The 25,719-nt window shown below is 42.9% G+C and overlaps 1 protein-coding gene across 10 annotated transcripts in view; it reads left to right on the top strand.

Annotated features, from left to right (window-relative positions):
* The window catches only part of AFF1 (ALF transcription elongation factor 1), a 198,940-nt gene that overhangs the window by 7,863 nt on the left and 165,358 nt on the right, over nucleotides 1–25,719 (top strand). For all 10 annotated transcript variants that reach the window (XM_081580924.1, XM_081581046.1, XM_081580912.1 and 7 more), the window contains exon 2: nucleotides 5,593–5,666. In XM_081580924.1, coding sequence (XP_081437050.1) covers nucleotides 5,629–5,666 — 38 coding nt within the window. In that variant the 5' untranslated portion in view covers nucleotides 5,593–5,628. The remainder of the gene's footprint in view (nucleotides 1–5,592; nucleotides 5,667–25,719) is intronic.

The raw sequence follows: 25,719 nt of genomic DNA, 5'->3' as shown, positions 1-25,719 counted from the left end.
TATTCTCCTCTGGAAACTGGGTCATGGTCATGGGGCTTTGAGACCTACTTAGCAGCTGTTTGTCCAGTTGAAAAGCTTCTCTGATGTATGGATTGTCTTGAACATGTGCTTTGGTTGGCAGAAAAATAACCAGGACAACTACTACTATTGAATGTTCACCATGAGCTTGGCATTGTGCTAAAAATATGACACCCATTTCATTTAACCCTACAACAACCCCAAAGCTCCATGTTACTGATAAGAAGAAGGCTGAGACCTTGAGGTCGTATAGCTAGGAGGTTGCAAAGCAGGCCTTTAAACCAGAACATCATCGCAAAGGCCCCTGAGAGTAGATTCCCAGGACTGTGCTAGATTTGGGAGCACTTAATGGCCTAAAAGCGGAGGGAGGTTCACGAGGGAGGGGACATACATATACCTATGGCTGATTCATGCTGATACATGGCGGAAACCAACACAGTGTTGTAAAGCAATTATACTCCAATTAAAAGTAAATTTAAATAAAGTACAAATAAAATGTAAAAAAAAAAAAATTATCTAAAACAGAATATTTGAAAATATCCTGAGTCTTTTTTTTTTGTATTCCTCTTCCCTCTTTTTCTTTCCTTGTAATTAATTATATATGTATATGGTGCGAGTGTCTTTAAAACTTAAAAAAAAAAAAGGTTTTTTTTTTTTTTTTTACTTGAAATGTTTTTCCTTCTATTTTGGGGAGAAAAGCAGTTTGATGTATGTGACATTTTTATTTGTGAATAAATTTGCATTGCAAGAGGCTGGAAGGACTGTGGAAGGGTCATTTAAATAGATCTGACAGAGTGCATTCCTACATGAAACAGTCTGTGTCAGTTACGTAAAAGGTAAGATCGACATTGCTGACTTAAATAAGAACTGCTGTGTACTGAATGTCCATGATGCATCCGTGTACTGGGCATTTTAGCTAGATTTATAAAGCACTGTTCTCGGTGACTCTGTAAAATAGGTTGTTTTTCCATTTTACAGGTGGGAGCACTGAGGCTGGTAGGGCTTAATGTGTCCAAAGTGATCACCTGTCTTGCTTAAGCTTCCCTTTTTTTTTTTTTTCCTGTACAGCATTACTCTTTTTAAAATAGAGCCGTGTTGGAATCTTACCTGCTTTAAATTTTTAAAAATTATTTTATTTATTTGGCTGTCGGGTCTTAGTTGTGGCACACAGAATCTGTGTTGTGTCATTTAGGATCTTTCATTGTGGAGTGCCTGCTCTCTAGCTGCCTCATATGGGCACAGCAGTTGTGGCTCAGTCGGTTGCTCTGAGGCATGGGGGATCTTATTTCCCGGACCAGGGATTGAACCCATGTCCCCTGCATTGCAAGGCAGATTCTTAACTACTGGATCACTAGGGAAGTCCCTTACCTACTTTTTTTAATGGGAGGATTTTAAACTGGCTCCCCCACCCCCACTTATTTTTCTGCTTTGTCTTTATAATCTGGTGAAAATAATATAAAAATGTATGAAGACTTCAGGAAGACCTGATTTCAGTATTTATGGGTGAGGAAGTTCCCCACCCCCAACCATTATACTTAGAGAAGAAAATGTTTATGCAGATAATAAAAGGATTCATAGCATACAGAATAAAAGATGAAAGTGCTGCTTTCCAGAGAAACCACTATCAACAGTTGAGTGTGTGTGTGTTAAGGGTGTGTGTTATGCATACATATCAAAAGAAAGCATTTTCTTTTCAAGCAAATTGGCTCACAGTGTACATTTTGCTGAGCATCTTGTTTGGATAAACCTTTATGATGTTACACCGTGTTTCATGTATCATAATTTACCCTTTCTGTGTTGGCATGTGTTAGATTGTTACCAGTTTCCTTGCTATTACAAACATTTTATTGGACAAACCTTCTTGTACAAATGTGGCTATTTTTAAGAAAGAGTCTTTGAAGGAGACATTAACTGAAGCATATACTAATGACCTTGCTTAGCAGCACTTTAGGGTCATAACTTTCCTAACTACAGTAAGCCTCCATTCTAACCTAACTAACTTTGTATCTGAATATTCATTGGAAGGACTGATGCTGAAGCTGAAACTTCAATACTATGGCCACCTGATGCAAAGAACTGACTCACTGAAAAAGACCCTGATGCTGGGAAAGATTGAAGGCAGGAGAGAAGGGGACGACAGAGGATAAGATGGTTGGATGGCATCACCAACCTGATGGACATGAGTTTGAGCAAGCTCCGGGAGTTGGTGAAGGATAGGCTGAATTTGGTCTTTTCTGGGAGACATGGGTCAATAATCTGGTGGTGATGCAGCCTCCTTGCCCTTGCCTCTGTGGAAAGGATCGAGCCGCCATGCGGGGCTATGAGTCTGAGTTGTACACACAAGTCCCGGGTTGTGCCTACGGCCAGATCATTCAGAGAATGCCTCTTTCACTTTGTACTTCACTCACCCGCCTAAGAAACCAGTCGTAAGACCCAGGATTCAGCTGACTCCTTCTGTCTTGGATGTCTCAGAGTTCCTAGGATGATTTTGTTTGATTTGGTTGCCCAGTCGTGTCCGACTCTTTGCGACCCCATGGACTGTAGCCTGCCCAGCTCCTCTGCCCGTGGGATCCCTCAGGCAAGAATACTGGAGTGGATTGCCATTTCCTTCTCCACTAGGACCATTAAAAAAAGCCTTTATTTATTTATTTGTAGCAGTTAAGTTCATAGCAAAACTGAGTGGAAGGCACGGAGATTGCTCATTGACCTCCCTGTCCCCTGTCCCCGCCACCACCCCCAGCTTTCCCCCACTCAGCATCTCCCACTGGCGTGGTACATTTATTACCATTGACATGAGCCCTGACACCTCATCACCCTGAGTGCTAGGCCATCTTTCACTACAGCTCAGCTTGGCTTGCTCCTCACTTCCTTTAAGCCCTTGCTGAAATATTTCCTTCTCTGACCACTCGATATAAAATTGCAACACCTTACCTCGTTTCCTCTCTGGCCCTCCACACTTCTCACTTTGTTTTTTTCTATGACACTTTTTCAAGTGGAACATCTGTATAGAATGCTTCATCTTTGCTTGCCTTCTGTAGTTTGTAAGCTCAGTGATGGCAAGTGCCCATTTCCTTCACTCCCCTCTTCTTACAGTGGATGCCCAGGAAATATTTGTTGGCTCAGGGGGCTTCCCTTGTGGTCCACGGGTGGGGACTTCGACTTTTAATGCAGGGGGTTTGGACCCACAGGCCCCTCGGCCAAGAAACCATTAAACAGAAGCAATATGGTAACGAATTCAATAAAGACTTTAAAAAATGGTCCACACCCCAAAAATCTTTAAAAAAAAAATTTTTTTTTGTTGGCCCAGTGAGTAAATGAACAAACAGGGAAACTCAGGTGAGACTCCCTCAACAGCCTCGCTCCCCACCTTCTCCTTTCTGCCGCAGTCAGCCTTGGGGCAGGTGCTCTTGGCTATTGAGCAGCTAACAGGTGGGTCATCTTCATTGAGAGGACTGTTTTGGGGACTACCATCGTGGACTCTACTCTGACTTCCCTGGTGGCTCAGGCGGTTAAAGCAGCTGCCTACAGTGCGGGAGACCCGAGTTTGATCCCTGGGTCGGGAAGATTCCCTGGAGAAGGAAATGGCCACCCACTCCAGTACTCTTGCCTGGAAAATCCCATGGACAGACAGAAGAGCCTGGTAGGCTACAGTCCATGGGGTCAGAAAGAGTCGGACACAACTGAGCAACTTCACTTTCTTTCTATCATGGACTCTTGGGAAGCCTTCATGGTGTTAGGAAGATTAATGCCAAAATGAACGTTTACTGTTTTGTTGATTATTTGCTGTGGACTACTAGCTCTTCATGTTGAGAAAGAGAGAGGGGAGGTGGGAGAAGGGAGATTATTTGCTGTGGACTACTAGCTCTTCATGTTGAGAAAGAGAGAGGGGAGGTGGGAGAAGGGAGAAGGAAAGGAGGGTAGAGAAAGAGAAAGGAGGAAGGAGAAACAAAAGTGTGTGTTTGGGGACAATGGTCCAGTGGTTTGGACTCTTGTTTTCATTGCCAAGGGCACAGGTTCAATCCCTGGTCAGGGAACTGGTATCCCATAAGCCCAGGTACTTTCCCCTCCCCCCTCCTCCCCAAAGTATACGGTTGAGAGAGAGTAAAGGGGGAGACTTCCCTGGTGGCTCAGAGGGTAAAGCCTGCAATGCAGGAGACCCGGGTTCGATCCCTGGGTCCGGAAGATCCCCTGGAGAAGGAAATGGCAACCCACTCGAGTATTCTTGCCTGGAGAATCCCATGGCCGGAGGAGCCTGGTGAGCTTCAGTCCACTGGGTCTCCAAGAGTCAGACACAACTGAGTGACTTCCCTTACTTTCTTTAAAGGGGGGTGATGATGGGTATTTGATCTGGAGAATTTAGAAAACTTGCCTAGGGCCACTATAGCCAGCTAAAGGAGTATCCTACTCCAAAGCATGTTTGACCTTGAATAGAGCTCTACTAAAGGTGAGTCTGATTAGAATGTTTGTAGCATCCATGTTGCATTCTTTCTGGGGGAGGCGATAGACTGACAAATGGTTATCTACTAATAAGGAAACATTGTAGTCATGGAGAGGGGAGATAAAAGACCTTATCAAGAGTCAGAATAGTGCTGAAGGACTCTGTTCCAGTGTTTCTACAGCCTCAGGCATAAAGTATGACAGTTAAGCTCTTAAAGTAGCAGGCACTCTAAAAATTGTTACACATTTAACATCTGTATTTATTTCCATTTGTATCATATAGTTTGTTAAATTGGTACTAAGATAATTTAGTAACATACCCTTTTGCCTTAAGGATGTTTGAAAAAAATTGAAACTATTTAAAGCAAGTTAGGATAAGAGCAGTAAATTTACAAATACACACAAGAAAGGGAAAAGGAAACAGCTGTTGATGGTGTTAGACAGGGAGAGAAAGGTTGTTTCTAGAGATATACAAGATAGGTACCAAGGCCAGTCTGCCCAGGTTGGATAACAACTTTTTTTTTTTAACCAGTACTGTTTTAAGAGAACTCTCCAGAATTGCTTTGGGGTTAAGTGCCTTTTATGAGTGGAAGTAAAAGCTCAAGATTGGCTTTTACTGGGCTCACTTTTTAATTTAGCCTTGAAGATCAACTTTTCTTTCTTGTCTATACTTTTACCTTTCCCCCTTTTGATTCTAGTGAGATTGTTGACACAATCTATTACCTTAGGCAAATTACTTAAAACTGAGTTTCACTTTTCTTACGTATAAAATGGGCTATTTAGTATATGAGGTATTAGTATGTACCTTGCAAGTGTATTGTAATGTTTACATGAAATGTCATTTTTAAAGGCTTGGCACAAAATAGACACTGGGGAAATGTTATTTCCTTTCTCTCTCCTCATGATAAACATACGTGTGCACATTTTTTTCTTGGCTGAAATTGTTTTCAGGCTTAAAATTAAAAGTGCATTTGGCCTTTGGTGTATGCCGGCCAGTTTGTTCACACAATTTGAGAGCTGGTGAAGAACCAGTCTATTATTCCAATGAGAGCTTTGAGTTCTGTGTCCAGTAAGATGCCTTCCGGTTCAAGCGTACATTTATGTGCTGATGTTCACAGGCTGCTGTTTCTTTTTCAGATGAGCAGACTCATCACTTTCCACTAATTGGCAGCAATGGCGTTTACCGAAAGAGTCAACAGCAGCAGCAACAGGTAACCATGAAGTCCATGATGCAAAGATACTTTGATGTTGAATTTTATAATCAATTTTTCAAAGAATAAGGTTGGTCCTTTTTATTTTTGTGACTTATGGACTCTCTGGTGTAGGAAAAGGTATGAAAATTTCTGTCTTCTCTGGATGAAATCAAAACTGTTAGACTGGCTACATATTTTCTTTAAATCTAGTACTCTCTGAGTCTTGTAACTCATTTCTTTAATGTGGATGTGATATTAGATCAAGCATCCTAATTCTGTCTTTGAGGAACTGGCCCAGGTCACACTGATTTGGGGAAATGTGCACCTGTTTGGCTTGTGCGGAAACACAAATATGAGGAAATCGGCCTTGTTGTGAGAGGCTTGGAGGAGGGAATTCTGTCAGATATACTTAACAACTATCAACATCTCTCCTTCCAACTCTGTACACATAGTTGACTGCCTTCTTGCATATAGCATATGATCAGGGTTCCTTGTGGGCAGCATATTTGTATGCTGAAGCAGTTATTAAGACTAACCAATTTGCTATTCAGAAGGAATTCTTAATATCCCTGATCAGTTTTTATTTATACTGTTAGATATTCAAATACCTATGAAAGTAGGAGACATGTAGACTCAAACATACTCAGTTAATATTTCCTGAGTAATAGATGATGGAGACTGTGATTCTGCACCATTCTAGTGCTTTCCTACTTCCTCCTCCTTTCTGGCTCTTTTAGGAAGCTCTTCCTGTACTCTAGGTGGTCCAGGCGGTACTGGTGTTAAACTTGGTGCACTCTCCTCCCCCACAGAGGAAGGCATGGGAGCCAGGTTGCTACAGTCCACATGCTGCTAGACCCAGAGGGGAAACTGTTATCATCCTTTTTTTTTTTTAAGCCTTATTCATAATGTTCAGTTACACATAAGTTTTAAATTGTTATGTAGTTAAATGTCTTGGTCTTTTATGGATTCTGGTTTTGATTGTGCTTCGGAAGGTCTTTCCTATTCCACGATTGAGACAAGAATGTCATGTGTTCGCTGCTGGCACTTGAAAGGTTTCATTTTTTGCATTTAAATCAGAACTTGTAAGCTGGTGGCCTGTGGGGCAGATCTGCTCAACAGATGGGTTTTGTTTGGCCTCTCACAGTGTCCTAAATATATATATATATATATATATATCTGCCAATGATTTTTACATAACGATCTAGACTTCCATCTTCTTTTGAAGAATTTAACAGCACGGGGTTTGCATTGCCATAGAGCACCCCTCAGATGGAATCGACTAACTAGCTCCTGCTCTTCTTGAGGAGTCATGAGCTTTCTAATTGAAAACTTCTCAAGTGGTGTGCCATTAGTTTTCAGGTGTGCTGAGACTTAATTCTCCCCAGCCAGAACTCCCAAACTCCCACCTGATTTCCTCTTGCAGACAGACATCTGCTCTGTCAGCTTGCCCCAGGGAGACTTGATGTTTAAAAAGAAAGAACGAAAAGCTGGGGCAGCATGGATGCTTTTTAGTTCGCTGCAATTCCCACGCAGCTGGGTTCACGGACGAGTTAGCTACTTTGCCCTCTTCATTTGCTGCCCATTTTAGATTGTTGACTTTTTAGTGTTTTGATCCATCTGTAATTGATTTTAGCATAAAGTGTGTGTTGTAAATTTCCATATTAATAGGAAAATGAAAAAGTCTGGGGGATGTTAGCCTTTTTTTAAGCAAAAGGCTGGCCAGTTGTTCCAACATAATTTATTGAATCATCTATCGTTACTGATTTGAATGCCATGTCCAAAATCCATCACATTCTCGAGTCTGTTGTTGGACTCTTGTGCCATCAGTTGTCTCTTCTGCTGGCGGAGCTGTACTATTTCAGTGCGTTTTTATAGATTTTAATATTTAGGCAGATTCTTTGTCAATGCTTTTCATGTTTTGAAATTTTTATAGCTAGTCACATCTGATTACGTTTCCACATGTACTCCGAAGTCGTTTGTCATTTTCTAGAAAAATTGTTGGCATCTTGATTGGAGTTTGAATTAATCAATTAAGAGTTGAATTCTATAGAATATTAAAACCAGGTCTTTCTACAAAGGAATCTAAATATCAGGTTAATGAAAATGTATCGGGGTGAATAAAGTTTAAATTTCTATTCTAAGATTTTTTGGAGGTATGATTTTTCAACTATTTCTGATTACGCACACTATATCCAATTTCTGGAAGAAGAATCATAGTTTATAATAATTATAATACTGAACAGTATCATCAGTGGCAAGATTAAAGAAGATATTTTGTACTCTATTATTTACATTTGTTTTCTGTTGTTGCTAATTGTTAGACTAGCTAATTGCCCTTTGTAGTAGTTTTTATTCGTTACTATTTGTAGCTATTTTTATTCGTTACATTTGTCTTTTTAGCTCTTGAACTCCCTGATGTGGTCCTTTTAATACCCAGTGCAAGTAGTAAGTTAGAGGAAATCCTAAATAGAGCTCTATTTTTAGCATACACCAAATAGCTCACTTGTTTAAATGTTTTGTCATGTTAGTCCCCCCCCTCCAAAAAAACCAAATTCATGTGGAACTGGTCCAGGACTAGCACATATTTTAAAGGAAACAGATGTGTATTGAGCAGGCAGGTATAATTGTGCAAACTAAATAGAAGTCTGAGTGTGAATCCTTAGTCTGCTCAGGGCTACCAGAAGTCATCAGCATGGCCAGAATATTAATGTCATGTGTAAAGACAATATTTGTTTTAGTTCTTACAAATAAGCTTATTCCCCTGGCTTCCAGACTTATCAACATTTGGTGGTACTCAATCTGATGTACTTATATTTCTCTTCCCCTTCCTTCCCCTCCCCTTTTTGTTCTTCCTAAAAATTGTTATTGGAGTGTAACAAACTGAAAAGGGCTGACACTGTTAGTACAGTTCAATGCATTTTCACAAAGTGAACACACTTGTGTAACTGATCAAGCAACAACAATACCAGCTCTCCAGGAGCCCCTCCTGTCTGCTCTTAGCTACTGTCTCTCTCAAAGCCTACCACTATTCTGACTTCTAACACTGTAGATTTCTTGCCTGCTTTCAATTTTTATTTTAAAATAATCAAGTAGTATATTCTTCTTGGTGTCTGTTTAGTTTCGATGTTTATGTTATTGTCATTCAGTCACTAAGTCATGTCTGAGTCTTTGCAACCCCATGGACTGCAGTACACCAGTCTTCATGGATTACAGCCTTGTCTGGCAAGGGGACTTGTGTAACTCAATGAAGCTATGAGCCATGTCATGCAGGACCACCCAAGGCGGACAGGTCATAGCGGAGAGTTCTGACAAAACGTGGTCCACTAGTGAAAACCACTCCAGTATTCTTGCTGCAAGAACCTCATGCACAGTGTGAACAGGCAAAAAGATGTTTATGTTATTTTTCTTTTATTTCACAAACATATATCTTTATATGCCTTTATAATAAGGCATTTTAAATTAATGTGCTATATTTTACTGTATAATCATTATTAAAATTTTTAAAATTTCCATCAACTTTTCATTGTCTAATCTGATAGTATAATTATCCTTACTCTTTTCCACTTCTCCTCTACCTTCCAACTGTTAGCTCTGCTTTTAGTTATTTTTTGTAAATTAATTATTATTATTTTTGGTGATGCTGGGTCATTGTTGCTGTGCAAGAACTCTCTCTAATTGTGGAGAGCAGAGGCTACTCTCTAGTTGAGGTGTGCGGGCCTCTCATTGTGGTGGCTTCTCTTGTTGCAGAGCATGGGTTCTAGGGCCCACAGGCTCAGTAGTTGTGGTACATGGGCTTAGTTGCTCCGAGGCACTTGGGATCTCCCCAAACCAGGGATCAAGCCCATGTCCCCTGTATTGGCAGGTGGATTCTTAACCACTGGACCACCAGGGAAGCCTCCTGCTTTTAGTATTAAATTGTCCAAGTTGACAGCACATTTTATAAGCATCTGTGCCTTTGCAAGCTTTGTCTTTTTAAAAGCTGAAAAACCAAGAAGCACTATTTACACTATTTTGATTGGGAAGCAAAATAGCGTTTAGGGTTTTATTTCTTCTCTGTGGGTTCCAAGTCAACCCAAGTACTGCTTGAGACATTTCATATTGATCAGGACAAGTGAACACTTATAGCTGAGTGAATTGCTCAAATTCATGCCACATTTTAAATTGCCTCATCTTTGGATGGTGTTTTTATTTTTCCTGGAGTTTCAAATTACTTTTCTCCTTGTTGAAAGAGAGAACATGCCCCTTTGCTATGTCACTACCCTGTCCCCCTTCTTTCACTTCGGTGTGTGTTAGGAAATCTGCTGATATGCTTGTCAGTTTGGGGGAAAGATTTGAGTGATTGCATTTTGTGAACCCTGAACCATAATGCTATACTCCTGCACGCTCTCCTTCCCCATGAGAGTCTGAAGTAATGTTTACCTCTCCTAATTGAGGGGAGTCCTCAATTAGTGAGGAAGCTACAAGGTGTTAAGCTGATTAACACCTATTATATGGACAGATTTTCTTTGTGTGAGTAAATCAGGGGCCTGACTTCCAGATGCTCACTAGAGAGATTAATGGCTGTAAGCTGTGTTTTCCTGAAACTGTGATTGGCCTGGGCATTGTAAATAATCCACACCTGGAATTGTGAAATTTCCTGTGTTTCCCCAGCAAGTTGTTTTAGGCCTGATTTACAAGCGCAATAATGTTTCTTATACAGAATGCATGGTTTCCCTATATTTTAGAAAATGGTTGCCCGCTATATGTCGTTGCCATATATAGTTTAAGAGGAGTCACTCAGTTTGATGGATCTAAAAGAGTTTGATTTCAGGCTTATCTCAGGCCTGAGGAAATCTTTTTCAGAATTAGTTATTTCCCAAATGGACAGTTAAATTTGGTGGGGAGTGGGCATGGGGTGGCAGGGGGCAGGGGGGAGACTCAACTGTAGGCATATTGAGTAATTTCACTAGTAAAACCCAGTGGCTCAGTGGTAAAGAATCTGCCTGTCCATGCAGAAGACATGGGTTTGATTACTGGTCTGGGAAGATCCCACATGCCAAGCAGTAACTTAGCCCATGCACCGCAGTTATTGAGCCTGTGTCCTAGAGCCTGGGAACCACACTACTGAGCCCATGTGCTGCAACTACTGAAGCTCACGAACCCTAGAGACCATGCTCTGCAACAAAAGAAGCCAGTGCACTGCAACTAGAGAGTAGCCCTGCTCTCTGCGAACAGGGAAAAAGCTAGAGCAGAGCTGAAGACCCAGCACAGCCATAAATTATTAATAAAGAGGACAATTTATCTAAAAAAAAATAAAAAGTCCAGTTGGCTTTGTATCGCCTAAGTGATATAGCAGACTTGCGTGTGGGACTCCAGGGCTGGATAACTTGTGTTTAGATCTCTGACACGTTGGACAAATTGCTCAACTTTTAAGCCTCATTAAGATGAGGATACCAAGAATAATGTATGTAAAGTGTTTATCCCAGTGCCTGGGATAAACTCCTCCATAAATTGTTAATTCTCTTGCTCTGGTGATACTAGTAGGGGGCTGGGTTTCAGGAGAATGAATACCTTCCACAACTCTACCTCAAAAGAGAAAGACTTTGTTTAGAGGCAGCTCTTTGGATGGAAAGGATTCCTTTGTGAGCTACTCCAGGAATAGGGCTTCCCAAGTGGCGCTAGTGGTAAAGAACGTGCCTGCCAATTCAGGAAACATAAGAGACATGGGTTCCATCCTTGGGTTGGGAAGATCCCCTGGAGGAGGGCTTGGCAACCCACTGCGGTATGCATGCCTGGAGAATCCCACAGACAGAGGAGCCTGGCAGGCTCCATGGGGTCACATAGAGTCAGACGCGACTGAGTGACTATCACTTTTCCTTTTTCACTTTTCATACCATCTTTGTATGAATACTAATTTTATACTATCCTGATTTGGGGAAGGACCTTTTTTCTTTTGGGGAGGCTTCAGTTGTAACAATCCTTTTCTTCTAAAGCTGTAGCCATCAGCCTCCTTGGGAATCTGTGGAACAGGATTAAGATGAATATTTCAGTTTCTTCTTTTTCAGAAGCCTGGAGGACATTATTTCAGAATCTGAGTCTTGTTTTCTGTCTCTCATGATAACTCTGTAATGTGGTTAGATTAGATGGTAATCAGTACAAGGGTACTGGAGGAGGAAAAAGCTTGGAGAAATTAATAGTTGAATGTGTGAATCAAGCTATAGGGAATGCTGCAGCAACTGGTTTGTTTTGGTGGAAAAATTCTCTCTACCAAATAACATTTAACATGTCATGAGGCAGTTTCTGCCTTTGACCAACAAGTTTTGATGCTTTTCATCAGATAATGCTTTCTTCTTAACCTGTAAGGCAGAGTGTCACCTTTTTGTTGCTTTAAAGTGATTTTAGACATTGGATTGTATGTGTTTACATGGGTGAGATGTTAATAGACATAGTTAGGTGAACAGGTTTTATTAAAGCTACTGAAAGCATGAGGTGGTCCCAGACTTCTTGTTAATGGGGAGACAGTCTGAAGGAAAAGAGAAAGAGAGAGACTGGGAAGGAGGGAAATGGGATGAGGGGGCCAGAGAAAGACAGAAATTGTGTGCATTGTAACAGCAATAAAGAATATTGGCCCTGACTTGGGCATGAGAACCTAACTTAGTATAGATCTTGTCATACTTCTTGCCTCCACTCTTTTCCCTTCACTTTGAAAGAAAAAATTTTATCATAGAAATAATTCAGACAGTAGAAGTAGAATATTTCATTAATTTTCAAATAGCCTTTTCTCCAGATTTAACATTTCTCAATATTTTGCCACACTTAAAAGAAAAAAAAATATATCCTTTTTCTTTTGTTCTTTGCTGAAGTGATTTAAAGCAAATCCCAGACATCTGTTTTTTCACTTTGGCTTTACCTTATGTGCGTCTCCTTTAAAAAGGGGATTTCTTTCCCTACATAATTGCATGCCAGTCTCATTCCTAATAAATACGTTTTAGATTCATCTATTAATTAGCCCGTCTCCAAACTGTTCGGATTGTTTTAAAATGTCTGTTCAAGTTGTTTCATCCTGACTCAGTCAAATCAAAGTGCACATACTGCATTGTTGTTGTTTTTTAGTTGCTAAGGCTTCCCTAAAATGCTGACTGTGTTGTGTGTGTGTTGTGCACGTGTGTGCATATGCTCATGTGTGCGCTCAGTCATGTCTGACTCTTTGTTACCCCATGACTTATAGCCCACCAGGCTCCTCTGTCCATGGGATTCTCCAGGCAAGAATACTGGAGTGGGTTGTCATTTCCTTCTCCAGGGGATCTTCCCCACCCAGGGATCGAACTCACATCTCCTGCCTTCCTGCACTGCGCGTGGATTCTTTACTGCTGAGCCACCAGGGAAGCCCATATACTGTGTCAGGTTTTGTCAAGTCAACCTAGAGCATTTACCCTGCTTATTTGGTGGGGAGGATGGAGGGGAAACTGACTGTTTGAGGAAGCTGAGTTGAATGTATGTCTTACTTTGTGGATTTATCTGACTGCTTCTCTTACTGTGTTTTTGTTCTTATAGACCAGTGATTCTCAACCTGGAATAATTTTATTCCCTGGAGGTGGGGGTGGGGGCACATTTGACAGTGTCTGGGGAGACTTTCACTGTCATAATCTCTTGCGTAGAGGCCAGGGCTGCTGCTCCACACCGTACAGTACTCAGAATGGCCCTGACCACAAATACTTTTTTTTCTCCTTATGTCTCTCGGGCTGAGTTTGAGAATGAAGTGCTTCTGTCCCAGGTATTTCCTGTAGAATGGAGTGAGCACTAAAGCTCAGTTACGTTTGACATAAGTCTTTCTGCTCAAAAGAGTTGTCTAGTCCAAGAGTGCTGCTATTTTTCCATGATTGGATCTGCGTGCCGTTTATGGGGATATGTCACCTGGTGAAAATAACATGCGTGAGCTGAGCACTTTAAAAAATGCATGTTATATTCTCATTTTAAAAGTTTACTTGAAAAAAAAAAATCTTCCTAGTCCTGCTGTGAACCTTCCTCTTTTTGACTACCACCTCAGATTCTTCAAGAAATCTTTAAATCTCTTTCCTCTTAAACTTCCTTAATTCTCAATTCCTTTTAATGTAAGAGACTGGTAAAGATGGGGGAAATGGATGTCTTGTGCCTTCATTATTGAGATGGTCTTGGGTCTGTTATGGCCAAACCAGGGGCTGGTATCAACCTTGTTCTGGAGACACCAGAACAGTTAAGTACCATTAGGCACCCCCAGGAAGGGCTTCCCAGGTGGCACTAGTGGTAAAGAACCCTCCTGCCAGTGCAGGAGATGAAAGAGACATGGGTTCGATCCCTGGGTCAGGAAGATCCCCTGGAGGAGGAAACGGCAACCGCCTCCAGTATTGTTGCCTGGAGAATCCCAGGGACAGAGGAGCCTGGCGGGCTACAGTCCACAGGGTCGCAGAGTTGGACACGACTGAGCACGCACAGCACAGGCCCCCAGGAAAGCTTGCAGGAGAGGGAAGGAAGGTTCCCCCAGATAAGATGGCTTCAAGAGATGAAAGTTGCCTTTCCCAGGCTCTGAGAAGTGGGCATGTGGGGCAGAAAGAACCAGTGGAGGCTGGGAATGCAGTAGTGGGGTGCTGAGAACCCTTTCTGGAAAGTTGTCTTAAAGCCACCGTTTTTAACATCTCGGATAAATCACTGGAAGGAAAGGCAATGAATTTTTTTCTGACAATCAGTTCTTACTGGGGGCCCGAGCTTCGTTTGCAAGTGAAAGGGCTGCTGTTGGAGTCGTTGACATCACAATGGGCCCTGCCTCTTTTCACATCAAAGTGTAAAAGAATCTCCAGGGGTGATTAATGGGGGCTGCTGGACTCATTACTTGTAAACAAAGCTGAGGGGTGACCTCGACATTTTTTTTTTTTTAATTAAAAGAAAACAGGGTTTCCTAGCGGAGAGCCGTGGGTCTGCTCTCCGTTTGAATTTTGACGGCTCGTACTGGAGATCTTTGTTAAAGTTACAGAGAGGCAGCCTGTATTACCCAAGGGTTCGCAAATCCTGGAGAAATGGGTCCACCAGGGTGGGTTCCCCCACCCCACCCCACCCCCCACCCCCCGCCGCCAGGTACCCTGTGAGGTGGAAGACTGAAGTCTTGGCTCCAGCTTTATTTTCATTGCCAGAAGGGGGAACAGGGCAGAAATTGTTGAGCCCTCTTCTTCTGGGGGAGACTGAGGGCTTAGACCCCTCCTCTGTTCCTTTTCCCACCCAGCATCAAGAGAAAAATGCTTTCCTCCCGTGCAAGGCAGAAAGAGGTCAGTTTTGAAGTAAATTCCTAGAACTTTGCACCGAAGTAAGTCCAAAGGCTGTTGTTTTCAAGTTTACATTTCAAGTTAGTACTCCTTTCATTTCTGCAGTATGAGGCTTGGCCTTGGGTCGAAACTTTGAACAAAAATTATAGTATTTGAACATTTCATGTTCAACATTTATACTGAAAGCAATACTATTAAAACACTGTTATTAGCATGAGAAATCTAGCATTTTATGGACCCAAGACCTAGAAACTGCTCTTTAAATTCAACCCTGCAGCTGAAGGTCCACCTTCAAGTAAACTTTCTTTCCAGCTTCCCATCAAGCTTATCTCTCTCTTGCTGTTTTTTTCACTTGGCTTCTTTGTTGCAGTCGGTCCAAGCGTTTGCCAGATTTTAAATAGATGGGGGGCCAGAGTGACCCTTTGTAACCCAAGTGGAACCTGTATGGCTCTGGGCACCCAAGAATTCTAATGTGTTTACTGACTTCCCAAGTGTTTGGTAATCACCTTCTGAAAATATCTTCTAAACAAGTTGTAAGATTTGAGAAAGGAGCAGAGGTCACAGCTGGAGGGGTAGAGAGGAGCTCTCTTCCAGCTGAGCCATTTTCAAGTAGAGATAAGAGAACATTCAAGGACTTCTTTCCCCCGAGATATGGAATGGTGTGAATGTGGGAGATGCTCCTGGTTGACACAGCTTTGTGAGTTCAGATGCCAGCAGCAGACTTCAAGTCTGTTTTGCATTGTCTTGCTAGAAGCCTGTGGCAGGGAAATACTTTCTGAACTGGGGTTTGAAACTGAGGCTTGGGCCAGAAATCCTCTTGGTTGACCTTCTTTTCTGGCCTCGTTGTTGTTTAGTCGCTAAGTCATGTCCGACTCTTGTGGCCCAATGGACTGTAGCTACCAAGCTTCTCTGTCCATGGGATTTCCCAGGCAAGAATACTAGAGTAGGCAGCCACTTCCTTCTCCAGGGGATCTTCCCGACCCAGGGATTGAACCTGCATCTTCTGCTTGGCAGGCAGATTCTTTACCACTGAGCCACCTGGAAAACCCTCTGACTTTGTAAAGGAGTGCTAAATAAAGCCTTCCTGGGAGATGGCTTCAGCATGGCTCCAGTAGTCAGAGAAACATGCATCCTTTTCTCCTGCAGGAGCAAAGCCAATATCTTTAAAAAAAAAATACTTATGTTTATTTTATTTGGCTGGGCTGGGTCTTAGTTGCAGCATATGGGCTGACCAGGAATTGAACCCGAGCCCCCTGCATTGGGAGCACGGAGTTCCAGCCAGTGGACCACCAGGGATGTCTTCAAAGCCAGTATTTTTATATTGGGGTGTGGAAGGTGGGGTGGAGACAAGAAAGGATGGCAAGGGATAAGGATGACTCATGAGCTGCTGACCAGAAAAGGATGGATTAATTTTAAAATTGAAAGCTGGAAGTGGTGTGCATCCTGAGACGAGTTAGAGCTGTTGTCGTGCTCTCGGGGCGGTGACGTGTGCGCTCTGCCCCTGGATCACTTTGCAGTCTGTAGAGCATTGCACACATGTCAGGTGGTGACCCTGTGCATAACTCAAGCTCCCAGCTGTTAGAAGCTGGAGCAGTTCTCCTTTTAAATTATCTTTAACATCCGGCAGAAATGTACATGCCCTCCGCACTTGATAAGTGAGATATGAAATCACCCTTAATTTAAGAATGGAGATGTTGATATTCAAAGGGATAGAGAATATTTAATAAATGAGAGCAAGGAATATACCTTATTTGTCTAGAAAACATATCTGAAAATATGTGTTCCTTGTGAAGGACGAAGAGTTGGGAGTCAAGACAATGAATGGAATGAAATAGGAAGATACTTGGAATAGTTTTTAATATCAGTGTTACTTTTCTTCTCTGTTCTCCTGTTGCCAACTCAAAGTAGTGACTCAGTAAGTAGAACACTTCTTCCAGGCTCGCTGAGATTCCGCCCTTAAATTTTCACCTGGCGAGGCATCCCAGTTCAAGGGAAAGGGAGTTTATTTTGAAATCAGTGAGAGTTGGGCTTGAATTCTAGCCCTAACTAAATGTGTAATGCTGGGAATTTACTGAACCTCTCCAAATTCTTACTTCCTTTATCTGTAAAATAATATAGTGAGAACTGCATGAGATAATGTATTTTTTAAAACCTAGTACCTGCACTGAATCAGTATTTAATAAATAATGATTTTCTTCCCTTTCTGTTGACCTGCTTTTGATAGTTTTAGTGTTCTGGGTGCAGAGAATTTGAACTCAGTGATGTTCTTTTTCCCCCCGCCCCAATATTTATTTATTTGGCTATGCTGGTCTTAGTTGTGGCATGTGGGATTTTTTTTTTTTTTAACTTGTGGTGTGCAGGATCTTTAGTTACGGCATGCAGGATTTTAGTCGCAGCACAGGAACCCTCAGTTGCCCCTGTGGGATACAGTTCCCTGACCAGGCATCAAACCCAGGCCCCTCTGCATTGGCAATATGTGGAGTCTTAGGCATTGGACCACCAGGGAAGTCCCTGAACTCAATGATGTTCTTCAAGTCCCTGGCGGCAGCGGTGGTTTAGTCTCTAAGTCATGTCTGACTCTTTGCGACCCCAAGGACTGCAGCCCACCAGACTCCTGTGTCCATGGGAATTCCCAGGCAAGAATACTGGAGTGAGTTGCCATTTCCTTCTCCAGGGCATCTCCCTGACCCAGGGATTGAACCCGAGTCTCCTGCATTGGCAGGTGGATTCCTTACCACTGGGCTACCAGGGAAGGCCTTTTCCCCATCATAGTTTAATTTTGGGGGGAGGGGGGGCGCACTGTGCTGAATCTTCATCGTGGTATAGGGGCTCTTTGAGGTGCACAGCCTTCTTTAGTTGCAGCACGTGGATTCCTCTAGTTGTGGTTGTAGTTAGTTGTGGCAGGGTTAGTTGCCCCTTGGCTTGTGGAATGTTAATTCCCCAACCACAGATTGATTGGAGTCACCTACATTGGAAGGCGAGTTCTCAATCACTGGACCACCAGGGGAGTCTCCCAGCATTTTTTATATTACAGTTCTGTTCATATTATTGTGTGGTTTCTCTCTGCTGATGAAGCCTCGGCCAATATGACCTCTGGTGCTTATTTCTCTCAGTCTCAGTGTTACATCACACATCTGTGTAAATTGTATATTTCTTTCACACTGGAGGTCTGTTTAATCTTTGCGCATTATCTCTGTGCTTTGCAAATAACCAGCCATTAATGAATGATTGACTTTGTGGCTGTTGTAGTCATGGCTGTCATAGGGATGGAGGATGGATGATGGTTATAATGGGTATTTATTTGCCCTTTCTTGGAAAAACAGCCCAAACTTCTTGCTCTGTTACTAATGGGTTAACTCGGTGTTTCTGTGAGATCCTGTAGCTTTTGAGGCAATTGGCTTGTTGACCCAAGTGTTGAAAACTACACTTTAAGGCCCCTGTATAAAGTTTTCAGAATTGCGTAAACAGTAATTTACTGCTACCGATTTGTCTTCGTTGACCTTTTAAAAACAAATGGCTTCAAAACACAGCAAGCCTTATAAGCAATGATGCTTAAAAAGTCACCTGTATTTCACTTTTCAGGCTAATCTGTCAAAGTCATCTTGCAGCAATGTTTTCGTCTGTTTTGAAACAGACTTGTGAGGCTCTACACATGCACTTGCTGAGCCGGATCTCAACCCAGGAGCCAGGGAGAAGTGGAGTAGCCCATCATTTTGTCTCTTCCTTTGGCATCGTAAATCTGTGTCCAGGAAAGCAGTGCCTCCAGAGGACCTGGAGGATTGGCTGCATTTTGGAGATAGGTACTCCATCGTGGCTCAAGAAAGGAAATATTAACATGGGGAATCATTATGTAGCTAATGGACATTTGTGAATTCAGGGCTTCCCTGATGGCTCAGCAGATTAAAAATCTGCCTGCAATGTAGGAGACACAGGAAACATGGATTCAGTCTCTGGGTCAGGAAGATCCCCTGGAGGAGGAAATGGCAACCCACTCCAGTATTCTTGCTGGGAAAATCCCATGGACAGAGGAGCCTGGCGGGCTATGGTCCTTAGAGTCACAAAGAGTTGGACACGACTGAGCACCAGCACAGAAAGAGTTATCTGGTTCAGCCATTCAGCTGGTTGATCCTCTGAGAAGTACCCATTTCAGCTCCTGGGTATTTGCATCTACCTTCCCTCGCCCCCGCCCAATCTTCTCCATCAGCGTTTGTCTGTCATTGCCCAATTCTTTGAACCATCGTCTCCCACTCGCACCCACGCAGATGACCTTTCCACATGAGAAACATTTCCCTTCTCTCTGAAGACAGAGGATATGTTAAAACCCCCAATGTGAAAAAGTAGAGGGTAATAATTTGTATAAAGAAAATGTTGGGATCTCCTTTCAGAAGGATTCACACCTGGCATCCTTTGAACTGGGGAGTGGCAGTGATTTTTTTTTTTTGGAAATCTAATTTTAAAAAACTGTGTTTTGGGTGGGTGTGCTTTTTATCCTCCCCATCTCCCCAAGGTGACAGTTTCTGGAGTAAGAGAGTGACTTAGTAATCTGGGACTTATATGCAGACTTACATGCACGTCAGCAAATGCTGAGCACCTACTGTGTGCAGAGCGCTGCACAGTACATTGGACACTCGATGTGGACATTCCACCCCTGCCTCCCTGATCCTTTCTTAGGGATGCTCCTCCTAGCTCATAAGCTCCTTACCATTCTGATGGGCCTCTTTCACTTTCATGTGAAACTCCCCTCTTTTCCCGCCTGATAAAAAGCTGTCACTTCTCAGACCTCTGTCTGTGACCCGCTTCCTCCTTACACCACAAATGTTCTCTGCACAGTCACCACCCCTCCTCTCGTCCCCTCCCCCACCCCCGTACTCCCATCTCTGGATTTCTCTGCCAGGAACTACTTCCAGAGCGCCATCACTTCCCTGAGTGGTTTCCTCTACGCCTCTAAGTGCTAGTCGTTATCTCCCAGCCTAACTTGATTGTTCCTCAATGGGAGAAACTTGATTTTGTTAGGTTTCCCCTATGTTCATTGCCTCCTTACTTAAAAAACCTGCAGGGCTTCCTATCACCTACAGTTTAGAGACTGAATCCCTTAATAGAGCATTCAAATCCTCCATCCTCTGGGCCTCAGCTTTGTCTTTTCTTTTTTTTGGGTCTTCATTGCTGTGCAGCCTTTCTCCAGTTGTGGTGAGTGGAGGCTACTCTCTATTGCAGTGAGCAAGCTTCGCATTGTGGTGACTTCTGTTGCAGAGCATGGGCTCTAGGGCACTCGGACTTCAGTAGTTGCAACACATGGGCTCAGTAGTTGCAGTACCCAGGCTCTAGAGCACAGGCTCAATGTTTGCTACACAGCATTGAGAGATCTTCCCAGACCAGGAATGGAACCCCTGTCTCCTGCATTGGCAGGCAGATTCTTTACCACTGAGCCACCAGTGGTTCCCCACCAGGGAAGCCCCTTCAGTCTTAAAGTCTCATCTCCCATCACTTCACTTCTGTCACTTTCTGCCAGCCCTGCTGCCTGGCTGTACAGAAGTTCTCACAATTCCATATACAAACCTTGGTGTTTCAAATACCAGGCCTTGGCATATGCTATGCCTTCCTCCCATCCCTGCTTCATTCATTCATTCCTTGATCTGTAAGTCCTGTCAGGGAGGTACAGAGCTTTACAGGAGCATATAGGAAGGGCTTCCCTGGAGGCTCAGATGGTAAAGAATCTGCCTGCCAGTGCAGGAGACCCGGGTTCAATCCCTGGTTTAAGAAGATCCCCAGAGAAAGGAATGGCTACCCACTTCAGTATTCTTGCCTGAAGAATTCCATGCACCGAGGAGCCTGGTGGGCCACAGCCCATGGGGTCGAAAAGGGTCAGACACGACTGAGGCACTAACACAAAGGAAGGGCAGGCACCTAAATATAGACTTAGAGAATAATCAGGGAAGACTTCTTGGAAGAAGTGATGGTTAGGCAGAAAATTAATGTATGTTGAGGAGTTAGTCAATTGAAAAAGTTGGGTGGTAGAATGAGAAGAGAGATGTATTCCAGATGAAAAGGAATTATACTTCTGAAGATTTGGATAAAAAGCATAGGGTTCTTTGGAGGAACTTGGTGAACTTAAGTGTTGCTGGAACATGGAGCACCAGGCCAGGAACTGATCTGGGGAGCATGCTAAAAAATTTGACTTTAGGGGAAACCATCAAAGAATTTTAAGTAGATTAATGGTAGATTTGCTTTTAAATGGTCACTTGTTAAGTGAGGAGTGGAGTTTAGTGGGGCTGAAGTCAAAGCTCAGAAACCAGTGGGGGGCCTATTAAGTAGTCCCTCAGGAGGGATGGAGAGAACAGACTGGATTCTGGATAATTGGGGGAGAATAACAGCAACAGCAACAAAAGGATTTGTAGGTAGTTGGATGTAAAGAATGTGTAAAAGAGAAGGATCAAGAGAAGTCCCAGCCACTTGGCTTTGTTCCTGGGAGATGCTGTGATAGTGATGAGGAAGACAGAAGATGGTTCATGTTCTTTGGGGGAGAGTTTGAGATGCCTGTGAAAATCCTTGCAAGTGGAGATGTTCAGTGGGTAGTTGGTTATCCAAGAATGGAGCTCCTTGGAGAAGATCTGGGCTCAGGATGTATATTATTCAGTAGAAATTGAATCAGAGTTGTACATGAGATTCCTAGGGAGAGTAAGAGGGTGAAAATGCCTATGAACAGGAAACTAAGCAGCAAGAAAGCTCAAGAAGATTGAAAGGTACCGTCAGAGAAGTGGGAGGGAAACCAGGAGACTGTTGTTACCTCGTTGGCCAAGAGAAAAGACCCTAGTGGTTCAGAGCATCTGATGTGATTCAACTGCTGCTTCAGTGACCTCTTCTGTGCAACTTCTCTCACTTGCCAGCAGTAATGGACCTCTGCCTCTCAAAGATACAATATTTTATTATGTCATTTATTTCTTAGATTGCTTTTATATTTATCTTTCTTACAAGATTGTGTCATTGAATAGCTGATTAAGAGCTGTCATCTTTGTGTCTCCCAGGGTTGGCATTGTACTAGACTCAGAAGATATTCAATGAACTAATTAAATAATGTAAAGATAAATAAGGATTGGCTTCTATCCATCAAGAAATGGTAACGCCTGTTAGTGATTTGCCTGACTTTTTCTCTCCAAATAATTTACGATGTGCTTTTAAATATATCAACATTCCTTCATAGCCCCTTGTACAATTTTCTACACTCATAATGGCAGATGTCTGACATTTTCCTGAGGTCTTTGCCCATCACAAGAACCATGCTTCTTTTTTTGTTTTGATTGAAGTATAGTTGATTCCCTGGTGGCTCTGCAGTAAAGAATATGCCTGCAATGTAGGGGATGCGTGAGACACAGGTTCAATCCCTGAGTTGGGAAGTTAAACCTGGAGAATGAAATGGCAACCCACTCTAGTATTCTTGCTTGGAAAACCCCATGGACAGAAGAGCCTGGACAGAGGAGCCTGGCGGGCTCCAGTCCATGGGGTCTTGAAAGAGTCGGACACGGCTTAGTGATTAAGCAACAAAAGAATAATTAATTTACGATATTAGTTTCAGGTGTAACATTGGTCCACTATTTGTATAGGTTATATTCCATTTAAAGTTGTTACAAAACAGTAGCTGTGTTTCCTTGTGATGTACACTGCATCCTTGTTGCCCATCTGTTTTATACGTGGTACTTTGTATTTCTTTATTCCCTACCCCTATCTTGCTTCCCATAGTCCGGCTCCCCAGTGGTGACCACAAGTTTGTCTTCTGTTATCTGTGAGTCCATTTCTGCCTCCTTATGTACACTCATTTTATTTTTTAGATTCCATGTAGAAGTGATAACAGAAGATTATTTGTCTTAGGAACCATGCCTTTGTGACCTTCCATGGGAGGCTTACACTAGGGGAGTCTGGGAAATGGCAGGTCTTGTGAAAATAAGCTAGTCAGTAGGTGGTAGGTAAGCTGAGGAAAAAGATTTACGAGCCACATCCTGTTCTGCGATCGCCGCCGATTGCTGCTGCTGGGGATGGGAGAGTGGGAGAAACTGCTGTGTAAATTACAAAGGCAGTTCAGGAAATGCAGTCTGCCCTGGAGAGTCTCAGGGGGACCCTGTATGGATCCCTTTTCGCATAACACGTGGGTGAAGGAGAATTGGTAGGAGTAAGTCTGCATGGGGGTTAGTCTGGGTTGTGATCAGCTATTTTTCAGAAGGTGGAAAAAGGAGCAGGAGAAGACAGAGCGAAGGCACGGTGGGCCCCAGAATCATCTGTGGTTTCATAAGTGCTTGCCGAATCAGCGGAGGGAGAAGGAGCCGTTTGGCAGAAGCAGAAGATCTCATTTATCGGCCTCAGCTCTCACACGGTGCCCTCTGCACAGAGTGCCTCTCCATTGCTTCATTAATGTGGGTAGATTTCTGCTCTGGCTTCAGATGTGTAGGTGAGATTCTCATGTCTTAGCTAGAGGGTGAATTATTTGGCCTGAGTTGTTTTGTTATTGTTGTTGTTGTGGTGGTTGTTTTTTGTAGGTTCCTTTTGCAATGAAAGACACTCGAATGAGTTCCTTGGTAGGAGATTGGATTCTACATTAGTTAGATCTACGAAATAGAAAATTGAGTAGTTATTTAAAAGGGTAAGATAATTCTACGCGTATCAACATAGCATGATATACTACATAAATTATGGAATAGAATCCAAGGTGTTGTCTGTTTTTATGGATAGGAGTATAGAGCTCTATCTGTGGCTCTAGTGGTAAAGTACCCCCCCTGCCAGTAGAGGAGACATAAGGGATGTGGGTTCAATCCCTGGGTCGGGAAGATTCCCTGGAGAAGGAAATGGCAACCCATTCCAGTATTCTTGGCTGCAGAATCCCATGGACAGAGGAGCCTGGTGGGCTACGGTTCAAGGAATCGCAAAGAGTTGGGCACGGCTGACGTGACTGAGGATGCATGCATCTATCTAGACAAACATGCATGTTAAAAGGAATCTGAAAGGACAAGCCCCAACCCTTGCAACATTAATTTTCTTGGGAATAGAATTATTTTGGTTGCTTAGTGGAATGACTTAGTGGAATAATTTTTTATTCATGATGTGCATATGTTAATTCTGTAGTCAGGTTTAAGATATTAATGAATGTTTTCTGAAATATTTGAAAAAGTGAAGGAATGGTCCCTCATCCTGCCACTTCCTTAAGAAAATTAAAATATTACACATTCATTTATTCATCCAGTAAATATTTGTGTTCCCATTGTATTCCAGGCATTGGTCTGTGAGGTGAGGCTATAGCAGGAAAAATAAAACCAACATGCTTCTACTTTTCTGGTGCTCATGTCCGTTGGAGACAAAGTAAATATGCAACAGGCCAGGTTATAAAGCAGGCTTGGTGAGAGTAATTAGTGTCTATGAGGGAAAGTTATGCTATTTTCTTTCAGGTCACCAGGAAAGGCCTGCTCTCTGATCAGGCATTGTTTAGGCAGAGACCTGAAGGAGATAAGCTAGACTAGGAAGCTGGGGACGGGGAAAACTTTTCAGGTAGAGGGAGCCTGTGCAAAGGCCCTGAGGCAGTGTGTACTCTGCAAGGCAGCCAGGGTGATGGGGTGGGTGTGGTTGTATGAGAGAGCTAGCAGGAGGCCGGATTGTAGAGACCCTCGTAGCTGTTGGAAGTGAGACGGAAAGAAGCCATTAGAGTGTTTTGATCAGAGGAATAACACTAAACATCTCCATTGTGGGCAGGAGCAAAAGCAGCTTAGGGGAAACTGTCTCTGCCTGTCATTTCACACACAAAGTCTAAGGTTTGGCGGTGGTGGTTTAGTTGCTTAGTTGTATCCCACTCATGGGACCTCATGGATTGTAGCTCACCAGGCTCCTCTGTCCATGGGTTTTCCCAGGCAAGAATACTGGAGCGGGTTGCCATTTCCTTCGTCCGGGGGATCCTCCCAACCCAGGAATCAAACCGAGGTCTCCTGCACTGCAGGCAGATTCTTTACCAACTGAGCCATATGGGGACAAACAGGAACATAAAACATTAGAGTAGGGATCAGGTCGTGACTTCTAGTTGTCACTTCAGCACTCTGTTACACAGATAAGGGTACCCAACCAGAGAATTTCCATTTCCTAGTATATGATGAGAGCACATTATTTTTAATAGTTAGATCTGTGATTAATTATTGTGAACATAGCCCATGATGCTGTGTAGAATGTCCAGGGGGTTGGGTCTCAGTCCTCTTCTTCCTTGAATATGATGCTTCTGATCTCTGATATTTGCTAAAATTCTGGGTCAGAGTGTAAATGTCACTTTTTCCATGAAGGGCTGGGATGCACCCAACAACCAGCTCTTGTGTTGCCAATAGGTATTGAGCAGTAATTTAGTTTCCCTGGAAACTACGTGCGCCTTTGGCATACATTCATGTTAAGAGTGTACTTGTCTCTTAGAAGGCTAATAAATTAGTCACTTCATCAGAAGTTTATCAGGGGTTTGCAATGTGCAGCACACTTTGCTGATTAGGATTGACATATATGCACACACATATACACACTATTGTGTGTAAAATACACTTCATCTTAGCCAAAAGGCTGAGAAGCAATCAGGTGTAAAATAGATGGCCAGCAGGAGCTGCTGTATAGCACAGGGTGCTCAGTGCTCCGTGATGACTTAGATGGGTGGGATGGGAGGAGGGGGTGGGAGGGAGGCTCAAGAGGGAGGGGATATATGTATATATGTAGCTGATTCACTTCCTTGTACTGCAGAAACTAACACGACATGGTAAAGCAATTACACTCCCATAAAAACAGAAGAACAACAA

Source organism: Giraffa tippelskirchi, chromosome 1 (assembly GCF_054371585.1).
Source record: "Giraffa tippelskirchi isolate mGirTip1 chromosome 1, T2T-mGirTip1v1.2.pri, whole genome shotgun sequence".
Lineage (NCBI taxonomy): Eukaryota > Metazoa > Chordata > Mammalia > Artiodactyla > Giraffidae > Giraffa > Giraffa tippelskirchi.
Note: the sequence above shows the minus strand (reverse complement) of the source record. Positions and strands in the feature narration are given on the sequence as shown.